This window comes from Nymphaea colorata, chromosome 3, assembly GCF_008831285.2.
Source record: "Nymphaea colorata isolate Beijing-Zhang1983 chromosome 3, ASM883128v2, whole genome shotgun sequence".
Lineage (NCBI taxonomy): Eukaryota > Viridiplantae > Streptophyta > Magnoliopsida > Nymphaeales > Nymphaeaceae > Nymphaea > Nymphaea colorata.
This window is the reverse complement of record NC_045140.1, coordinates 2679053-2690413: the sequence shown is the minus strand read 5'-3', so window position 1 is coordinate 2690413 and position 11361 is coordinate 2679053. Positions and strand designations below refer to the sequence as shown.

The 11361-nt window shown below is 39.6% G+C and overlaps 1 protein-coding gene and 1 pseudogene across 1 annotated transcript; one reads left to right on the top strand and one right to left on the bottom strand.

Annotated features, from left to right (window-relative positions):
* The first annotated feature begins 5703 nt into the window (after positions 1 to 5703).
* On the top strand, positions 5704 to 7667 carry LOC116249888 (V-type proton ATPase subunit D-like; annotated as a pseudogene).
* Positions 7668 to 9665: 1998 nt separating this feature from the next.
* LOC116250799 (TLC domain-containing protein At5g14285-like) lies at positions 9666 to 11103 on the bottom strand. Its single transcript, XM_031624735.2, has one exon. It carries the CDS (start codon positions 11019 to 11021, stop codon positions 10242 to 10244), a length of 780 nt encoding a protein of 259 aa, XP_031480595.1. The 5' UTR covers positions 11022 to 11103; the 3' UTR covers positions 9666 to 10241.
* Positions 11104 to 11361: the final 258 nt, after the last annotated feature.

Sequence of the window (11361 nt, the reverse complement as noted above, 5' to 3'; positions counted from 1 at the left end):
TTTAATTTTCCATGCACATTTATTACATATGAAATAGTCAATAACAAATCTTTCAATGGAGAACATCAAAGATAACTATCCAACCGTGGAATATCCTAATCCATCATTCAAATATATATATCAATCTTCTTGGAAAAATAATACAAAGAATCATTGAAGATCACAAACTGCACATATAGTGTACTCCTCCCTCTTCTAAAATGGTCCACAATCAGCTTCTCGAACCGTCAATCATACGTCCAACATTTATTTGATGAGAAATAATAACAAAGAAATGATAAAAGATGTGGAATGAGAATTTGGATCAGAGGTTTGATCTGACCTAGACAAGGTGTTGAACTCGGATTTCAAATCTCGGTATGAATCAGAAGTCTAATCTGATCCGACATAAGTGTTGGATTTTGGTTTTGGATCAATGATTTGAATAAAATGCTTAACCTGATTCATATCTTGGGTCTGGACAGAGGTCTTTATTTGTCTGCCTTTAAATGTTGGACTTGAATTTTGCAACAACAGTGTAGATCACAAGTTTAAAATGATCATATATGCAGTGCTTCAATTTGCATTAAGGTAGGATCGACATCTACGATCCACTTTTCGGGATCATGTGGGTGATCAACTAAGCATCCCAATAAACAAGTAGAAATGACATGAGTAACAAAATGATCTTTGTCCAATTGATAAATATTGTGATTTTCCATGTACAATTATAACATACAGAATATTCAACACTAAATCTTGGAATAGGGGTGATGAAAGATAATTTTCCAAGGTTGAATTATCCAAATTTGGTTCAAATATTAATAGAGACGCTTGAAATTTTTTTTAAGCAAATAAAGAATGGCTACACTGTTAAGAATTTCAAACAAACAGTTTAAAGTTTCACAAAAAATGTTCAAAAATGGGCAACTTATAAAAGCTGAAACCATTGTCAAAATCACACAAAATGTTCAAAAGTTTTAGAAATTAGAAACAACATTTGAATTTTTTTCAAAAATTATCAAGCTATTGAAATTTCCAAAAAGTGTACTTTGAAATTCGTCAAAAAGTTTGTAGTCATTATAAAATATGTAAAAAATCTTGTAAAACAAAAATAATTTTTGTCATATTTAAAAAAAAATGCAAAAAAAAACTCAAGACAATGGTAGCTTGAAACAGGCCGAAAGAATTGCCAAAAGGTCTCCAAAAGACAAAAATTTTACAAGTTCAAACCATACTTCCAAAATTTTCAAAAGTTGAAAAATGCGTTAAGCTTATTAAATCCTCATGATTTTACTTGTAAAATGTCAAGAATCTACAACATTTGTGAAAGTTGTAAATTTTGTAAATTAAAAACAGTTTGCAATGTAAGAGCTTTGTAAACTTGAAAAACTGATGGCAATCTTGAAGGTCTCCTTTCCAAAATTGTTCATCTGAATGATGAAACAAACGTAGAAGAACTCATCAAGGTGTTTATAACGATCCTCATGAGACAACCCATCAAATGATGGTAACATATGAATCAAATGGGGTTCAACCTCTAAGTTGTATGTTGCAATCTTAGGTCCTTTGATTGCAAGATTTAGTTGCAGGAAGCATGAACAAAATATGCTTTGACTGGATGGATCTAGGGTCGTGGATTTTGTGTGAATCTCAACGTCACATTGTTCCCATTATTTGGGACACCTTCTTCACTTTAAATCAGGAGGCCTTTTGAGTGTCCTTGTCTTATTAGGACACTTTTTGCTTCTGATTCAAATTGATGAAGAATTCTTCATAAAGTTTTTTGCCCCAGCATACACTACGAATGCCCTTGGTGTACGGCCCAGTTCCAACTTATGGCTTCTAGCCTAGCCTACCTCCTGTGAAAGGACAAGCCATAGTCCTAACTCAGCGAGTTGACAACAAAATAACTTTTGCTAGCCATGAACAGTGCTAGCAATACTACAAATGAAATGAAAAATGCACCAAAAGCAAGCAAACAAGAAATAAACAGAGTAAATATTTTCACCCTTGGCCACCCTGCACTTTCATAACTTACAATTCATGACAAGTTCTGTAATGCAACAAAATTACAAAGACACGGACGTCCTAAAATCCACCAAAAATATGAAATAAAAGATAAGTCTCCTAAGGAAAACAAGAGAATAAAAAAAAATCTACAGAAAATTAAAAATCAAGGAATTTGAATTAGAAAACAGGGAAAACATAATTTTGTTTTTACAGAGAAAAACATGGATTTTGCCAAAAATTCAGTATCTCTCTTCTCTTTTTGCAACTCCAAAAATTCCAAACTTTTGGCACACTTCCCAGAAGTATTTAGAAAGTTACTGACCAAAAATGAGCCCATAGTTCTAACTTCAACCTTCTGAAATGTGCTCAGAAAGCCTCTATTCTGTTACATCGACAACCTTTCTTTGTTTTTGATTGTTTGAAATCGACATGTCAAAATGAGGATTCTTCTGAAAATATTTTACTTAAGTAGCCTTTGGTCTTTGTTTTAAACAAATAAAATATGCCCAAAACCAAAAATTAGAAATTTTCAACCAGATTCAATATTTTTAAATGAATTTAAATCTCAAACAGAATAGAATATGTAGGTTGGAAATCAGAGCTTTTCTTTTCTGTTTTTTATGGCTAGAAAGATGCACAAGCTACTCTAAAACATGCAAGCACTCAGGAACAACAAAAAACATACAAATAAACTTTAACAAAATGAAAGTTCAAAAAATTTAAAACAGATCTAGTACTTACATGTCCACTCGCTCATTTCCATGCAATCACCATAACAACTCAAGCAAATAGAAAAGTGAGCCTAGAAACATGATGTATGTGAATCTACATGTAACTGACTATATTCAAAACCTATATGTAACTAACTAACTAATCTAACCTTAGAAAGCAATAAAAATATCAACAAAGTCATTCTAATACTTGGAAGTCCAAATACAACAAACTTCATATATGATCAAAAAAGCTTTAAAAAAAAAATCAGGTCCAAACAACTTCACAACAATCAATATTGAGGCATCAACAAATGCAAAAACGACTTCATCTAAGGTTTGAGACTCCGAATATTTCCACAAAAAAAAAAAAAACAAAGAATTGAACACTTCACCTTCCAACAGCATGATCTTCTACAACACTTACGATCAGTCCCACAATAGATCTCCTTCTCCACACCCACAATCAGACACACTTTTGATTTCTTTTCCACCAAGAATTCTCTGATTCCTATCTGAGTTTTCCAACAGCAACGCATCAGATATGTGCCATATACACGATGTCCACAAATTTTAGATTTACCTGAGCAATCAAGAGAAAGAGGCATTGCTACATTGTGGTTGCAACTTATGAGATCCAAGATCGCCAGATCTCCAAGGTTATCGGTAGATTTTGATGATTAACACATCCAGGAAGGAGACTACAACAACTAAGAAAACACCCACAATCGAGATATGTTAGATCGCATCTAGAGATGGTATCAAATGCATTAGATTCAAGCTACCGTTGATTCCATGTTGACAAGGAAGGAAGATAATGAGAAAAAATGTCCTTTATTAACTCTAAGACTATTAGTCCATCCTAATCTCGTTCCACATCAAGAAGTAGCATACACCTCGTCCACCTTGAGGCACCAACCATGTGCCTCATGCAATCAAATTAAAAGTTTAAAAGCTTCAAAAACGGTCACTGTAAAATAAAACTTTGGGGATGAAGAAAAAAGAAATGGATGAAAACCAACATAATTTAGATATAAAGCAATTCAACTTCTAGACATTCGATAGAAAAATCATACAAACAAAGCCATCATCCAAGCACCACACCTTATAACAATCAAAGCCACTGCAGATACAAAATCCAAACACGAATTCAGTGAACAAACAGATACACACTCAAAAAGGGGTAAAAGAAAGCCTTAGGAGAGTGTGGTTTTCAGCAACATTCAACTAACATCAATGCCATTCATGGAAACGCTCTCAAAATAATAACATAATTGAGGAAGACTGTGAACATAACATTGGATGAAAGTTATGAAATAAACGAGAAATACACGACAAACAAAGGAAACCAAATACAAAGCAGCCAAGCGAATCATCGACTCGTGGATTCACGGAAGCAACTTGACAGAGCACAAAAAGCTCTAATGCAACTACAGAGAATCGAGAAAAATGATGCATCCGCAGGAAAAAATTGTATTCTGATGAGACGAAAGAAAAAAGTTCAAGAGGAAAAATAGCAAAACAACATGAATGAGATGGAAGCGTGTGAGAGAGAAGAAAAGAGTAGTTCATTTAATGGTCAGTGGTTTGGGTTTGAAGGAAAGAAAACAATACCTCAAAACCAGACCCTCCGATGGCTGCCAAGGAGGCGAGTAGGCTGCGAAGGGGTTCATCTGAGAAGGTTTAGGGCTGCCGATCTTCGATGGCCTTCACCGGCTGGGAGTGATTCGAGAATAGGTTCGTCGGATTCGCAAACCCAAGGAACCTGTTCCCCGAAGCCCGAAAAGTTCGTTGCATCCACCGGCTCTGCCTCTGCTTGAAACCACAAGCCCCACCCACGACGACGACCAGTGCGAGCTCTATCTCTCAAGAAATAGGTCTTCTGCTCTCACTCTCCCGCGGCAATGGCTTTACCCACGAAACATTCAAGATCGCCGTTCAACTTCGTAGTCGGTTAAATAAAATAAAAGGATATCGCTACAGCTGTTCGTCCAAGAAAGGAAACTTGCTTACTAGTGGAACGGAAAGGCGGTTAAGTCCAAACTAGCGTGCTCGTCAAGATTAGCTACGAAATATAAAAACGGAATCAAAATAACTCGCTTTCCGTAAAAACCAAGGAATACGTTGTGGGAATGGCAAAATTCGATAAGGAAATAACACTTAAAATTTGAATTGAATACTGATCGTGTTTTTAACGGTATTATGTGTACTAAGAAATAACAAATTGTTTTATCGAAATTCGACTAAGAAATCAGATCAAATTCAGATTGGAATTTAATAAATGAAATCTGATTGGATTAGGGTTCACATTCAGATCTAAATAATGCCTGGCTGGAACCAAACTTGGATACACATGAAATTTGGGTCTAGATAAATATCATATATTGATCTCAACTGGATTGGGCAAATCTCCCCATTTTCCATGTTATTCCCTGTAAATGAAAACCCTTAAAGTGGTAGCAAGTTTTGCCTCTTTGGCTCCTGATATTAGCATAAAGAAAACGACAATCTTTTTATTCTTTGTTTATAACTCAACAAAGACTATATTTAAACTTAAAAGACTATCTTGAAATAGAAGCTCTATCAAGTATCAAGATAACATCGTTCAGACTGGAGAGTTCTTTTAGTCCCATCATCTCTTAAAATTATCGCTAAAAGTTAGCCCCTAACAACATACTTCCTTTATCTTTTATTTAATTTCATTTTGCTTAAGTATATCAGTACTAAGATTGTGCCAAGAGAGCCACTGTCTTTATCGAGCCATTGAAGGAGACTTCAACCTGAATCTCCTGAAGAAACATCTTGTTCAGAGACAACTGAGAACTACGTTTCTTGTCGCAAAAGGTACTCGGCGAGGGTCCGAACTCGGAAGCAGTATCCGGTTACCGGACCACAGAATTTGCTTTCCACTTGTGTCCTCACGGGTGACGTTGTCTCGCCATCGACAGGACTCATCTTGGAATTTGGAGAATGCAATTTTTTGGGTTCTCAAGGAAGATGAAATGTCAAGCACGTCGTCCTCGAGAACGTCCGATCCCGTCAGAAGAACGTCGCCGGCGTCAAGCTCCCGCGGTTCGAGTACTTCAGCGACGGCGAGACCAAGAATGATATGATCGGGCTAGCGGAGGGGCGGGCAGCAGATCCAGCTCTGCCGCACAGCCTACATCAAGGCCATCGACGTCCCAGTCGAGCTCGCTTCTCTGCAGACGTCGTTCCTGACGATCGATGAGGCGATAAAAACGACGAATCGGAGGATCAACGCGCTCGAGAACACAATCAATTACATCGAGGGTGAGCACGATGAGGGTTTCTTTCGGCTTGAGAAGATTCAGGGGTACAAGAAGAGGGAAATCGAGCGGCAAATGCTAGCGGCCAAGCAGTACGCAGAGGAGCATGAGGCGGAGAAGATTTCTCTCAAGAAGGGGATCTCAATCAATGCCGCGCACAATCTTCTGGCAGTGGAGAAGGATAAAGACGAACACAGGTGCTAAACATTGAAGGTGAGCAGGGACTGATCCTCAAAAAAAATTCAACTGTTGAAACCACTCTGGGCGCGAAATAAAGAGGTGCATGGACAAGAAGTTTTGGAATGAAGGGTCACAACCACTGAAGCCTTCAGCACACGTTCTCCAACAAAATCAACAATTCTCTAAGTTCAATTACCTATTAACTTGGTAAATCCTACGTGGGGGCTCAAAGTGAAGGAGCCAAGAGCTCTATGATATGATATGACATGTTTTAATATGGAGGAGATGGAAGTGGCCAGACTTAAAAGAGGAGAGGGTTTGGAAAGAGGAGGGCAGCAGGATACATAGCTGGGTCTGCCTTTGCAAATCGGCGATTTGTCTGAATATCAAGGAGGAGAGGAACCCTTACCGTCATGTGTAAGCAAGCTAATGAGGATAGTGATCAGATGTTCCTCAAATACAGAGAAGGCCACAAAGCTGCGAGAAATTTTGGCCGCCGTAAGATGAAAGGTTCTAAACCTCAGGAAGCGACGCAGTGGTGTAGCAGAAAGATGCTCTGCAGACTGCTAGAAAGTGCTGGAAAAGCATATTCCATGTGACCATTTGGTACATGTGGAAATTAATAAACAGGAAGAGACATGACCAAAGGGAATCCATGGGGAAGGAGGAAAAGGGTGCGTGGCTATGGTGCAGAGACTACCACTTAAACTGTAAACGGGGAGAAGAGGATAGAGTCGCAGTCCATACCTGGTTGGAGATTGTAGCTCGTTGGGGCGATTGAGTGCGGGACGACTGACGAGGCATATGGACTAACGTCCATGTCAGCTCTTGGTCAAGGCAGGCAGGGTAGGTATTGCTTCCATGGTGAAGACTAGAAATGGACAGCATGGTTTTGCGATGACAGTCTTGGGATTCGTTTTCCGCCCCCAATGGGATGGGGAATGTTTAACCTCTGTCCCTTCATCTTTCTGAAAAGCCGCAACGCGGAGTTGACGAAGCAACGGAAACCGCCCACGTCTATCGAAGCAGAAATCCACCGAGACATCCACTGCCATAACGATTTGTTTCTTGATCTTCCTTCCATAAGAAAAAAAAATCGACCATCTTACCATCTTCATTCCCACCATCTTCATCCAATCCCACTCGTTCCGGAGGGTCCCAATCCCTTCCTCATCCCCCGGCCGACTCTCCTATTATAGAATAGTTCTTTCTACTTCTCTCATGGATTCCCGAGATACTTCTACTTATATGATATAATACAATACTTTTCATATGATATAATACAATACTTTTCAGCTCATGGGTCTCGTCGAAAGACCTTTGTTGGTTGATATTGAAGCACTAGTAGCATTTAGTGTATAGTATAACTGCTCCAACGATCCCTCCTCACACTTTGGCTTCACTATTTCCACCTACGGATTCTGATGCCGCATCAGTCTGAAAAAAAACTAACTGACAAGGGGCTGCACACCAGTGTCCCAAACCAACCATCTGAAACAAAGACCCTTTATCCGACCTTTGGATTCTGCACATCATCGAGTTGCTTAGTGAGCAAAGAAGCAATCTCAGGTTCAGAATCAACCACCTCAACGGCGCAAAGAACTTTCAACGAGGAGGAGGCACCATTCTCATAGTAAGTAATGGAGAATTGTGCAGAAATGTAAAGAACGGAACGTAAGGGAGGATCCAGCAAAACAAACTTTTTTGCAGGAGAGGCTGGCATGCTATAGACGTTAACTGCAAGGGCAGGGGTGACGTGTAGGCAATTGCCCACACAAACCTCAAAAAACTTCTCCTTTTTAAATTGATATTTTAAAGTAATTTTTCTCATTGCATATAATGCCCCTTAAAAATTTAAAATTTTGAACCTAGCACTCCATAATTTTCTGGGTTTCTCTCTTGTTAACTGGACGTACAGCAGGGAGCTGGACTCATCCAAATCCATATACACATTCTGTCTTCTTTTTTTTGAAGGCAGGGTCAGAAAATATGACCCCCATTTGATTTTTTTTTTTTTTTTTTTGCTGTAAATATCTTCCAATTTTCTTTTAATAAAAACAGAAGGGTTAAATATCTTCCAGTTTTGTTTTTAATAAAGGCAGAGTGATCAAGGTTGTCAATAGATCAGATTCCAGCCAAAGTATGGAGTAATCAGCTAGTGACTTAAGTTTTTTTTTTGTAATTAGGGTTGTCAATAGATCAGATTCCAGTGAATGTTATCATATTCGATTTTTTGGATATTCACAACTCAAATTTAGATTTGATATGAATGAAAATACTATCCAATATCGGTGTGAATCCAAAAGCCGTCCAATCTAAATCTGATTTCTAGATTCATATTCGAACCTGAATCCAGTCTTCTAAACTGCACCATATCTGCAACTTTCAGAATCTGTGGATATTGGATGTATAAGATGTTTATTTAAAACTAAACTCCATCTAAATTCAAACCTGAATCTGATCCAATATTTATTTAAATCCAATCAGACGAGATGTTATGATATTTACAGGCTGATGTTTTCAAGGGTGGCCACCAGGAAGAAAACGTAGTTTGCCCAGCATCGTCCACACATCCCACAAACAGTGTTAAAATTCGGGGCTGTCATCCTTTCACTTGCTATGAAACCCTTCAAAGGGCAATCTCTCACAAGATAGTTTACTTATCCCGTAAATTGGTGGATTCAACAAGAGGGAGTAAGAAGATATCTAGTTTAATAGAACAAATTTAAAGAAGGCTCACTGTCGTGTGAAGTGTAAACTACAAATTTTTTTAGGACACTTCGATCTTTTTTTGGTCTATATTTTGAACGAACGTCCATTGCTGTTAATTTGTCGGAATGTATGCCAACTGCCCCTTTCATAGTGACCTAGTTATCTTAGTATGCTTCTCGGGAGATTCAGTGTTTCCTGGTCTGTTCTTGCTTTAATGGATCAGTTGCCTGGCCAAATCTTCGTTGTAGAAGAGGAAAGAAGAATTATTTTGGTACATGTTTTAGTTGGAATCACATTCTATTTGCATATGACCCCTCCCCTTTAATTTCAAAGATCTTTGGAAGAAATAATGGTGGTTCTTGGAGAATTTGAGAAGTTTTGGGCTTTCGAAGTCAGCCTATCAAAATCAAGTTTCATTCCGTTTCATTGTTCAGATCACAGAAAGATTCAAATCAAAAATGTTAAGGGTGGGGATAATGATGTGGACCTCTAGTGAGATAGCGAAATCATCTTCCGCAAGTGCATTGTTCTTGTTTTGTGAAAGTCTCGACTCAAGTGGGAAGAAAAAGGTGACAAGAAATGCAAGCGAAACAAAAAAATCTAAAAGAGAGAAGGACAAGATGAAAGGAAAAACAATAGCAAAAATTTTAAAGATGTACCACACGAATGATAAATTCAGTCAGTTTGAGGTCAAAGAATTTTCAGAATTCAGATCATAGTGCAGAACGAAGACTAAGAAGCTTGGAACATATCGCAGAGCAGGAATGTGCTCCGAAAGAAGAGACACTACTAAACGCAAATTTATTCAACTGAAGGTTAAAAAACTTTACACTCCCAAATGTATAAAGCAGAATTTCACGTCATATGGCGCCGTGAAGATATGTGCTAGCGACAGATAGAGATAGAGAGAACCAAATGCATCCTTTTGGAAGTAATTGAACATATAAAATGTGAATCTCTTTATTTTCACACTTCTAACAGCACCAATTAAGCTCCATTCTAAGGACTGTACCCTCAATCCATACTGCACCATTTCAGCCATTAAAGATTGTGGCCGTTCTTCCTTGTATCATATAAACACTAAACCATCTACCAATTGAACAATATATTTTATTATTATTTACGCAAATAGCGGCGAAACTAGCAATTGCCCACTGCAGCTGCAAATCACGATCCTCCTGCCACCGGAGAAATCAGAATCCCCCCACCCTCAAGTTTTTTTTTTTTTAAGAAAAAGATCAGGTTTTTTTTTCTCATTGCAGTTCGTTGATACCCCCTCTTCCCGATGACCTCCAAATCCAATTCTTTTATGCAAACGACTGCTTTTTCTCTTCCCCAAAATCGTTTATGCTGTATCCTCTTACCTAACCTTCTTCACCGATTCCAACTCAGAACGTGAATCAGAAACACAGGCCTCCAATTTCAACCTGGAAACCCTCTTTTGATACAGTTCCGCCCAGAGATTAGATATCCACAAGATGCTCACCGCAATGGCCGTGACCACAACAATCATCCAAGACCAACATAACCACCGAGGGATCACGCCGTCGGCCTTCCCACTAAGATAGAACGCCCCCATTTTGTAGGTAAAGATCGGGGCGATGATCCCCCTGACGACGGAATAGTAGACGTAGAACGGAGGAGAGAGGAGATCGCAGAGCTTGCGGGCGAAGGCAGACTCACCTCGGCGAGCCCTGGCGAGCGTCCAGACGTTCTGACAGAAGCTGGTGACCTCGGCGAGGAGGAGGAGGCCGAGGACGGCGCAGGCGCCGTGAGAGACGAGGTAGCGGCAGGTAGCGAGGACGAAACCGGTGGCGAGATGGTGGGCAATGAAGAGGACGTCGTCGGGGTGGAAGAGGACGTAGTGGAGAAGGTCAGTGGAGAAGTAGGCGAGGCTGAAGTCGAGCACTTCGTTCTGGAAGGGTGTATTGGCAGCGGCAAAGGAAGAAGGCAGCCGTTCCTGGTGGTGGAGGAGGGAGCGGGCAGCCATGACGGCAACCGGGGTGCCGTGAGCGAGCGAGATGACGCAGCTGGCCGACTCCGCCCGGACGGCGAGGTTGCTCCGTCGCCGGAAAATCACGCCGTAGGAGAAGGTGTACAGGAGAAGGAAACCCAGAAAGACAGGGATCAAGATTTCCATCTCCCCTGCACTCGCCCTCCCCCGTCACTCTCTAGGGTTTTGGCGTTTTGCCACAGAGAGAGATAGAGAGAGAGCGGGAATCGAGGAAGAGGGAAGCGACAGGTATCATTTTGATGGGCCTTTTAAATCATTTTGTTGATGCTGAGGTAACTGCTGAAGCACTCAAATGTGAAGGGGAAGAAACCTTTCGGTGTAATTTTTTGGAATAATTGGAAAATCAAGGGATAAATTTGGTAACCCGCAAAACTATATGACAAATGGCAAATGCGGATGTCAGGCTTTATTTTTAGGAATTACAGCTAACGAATGTGTAGCAAGAAGTAATGAAGTATATACGAAA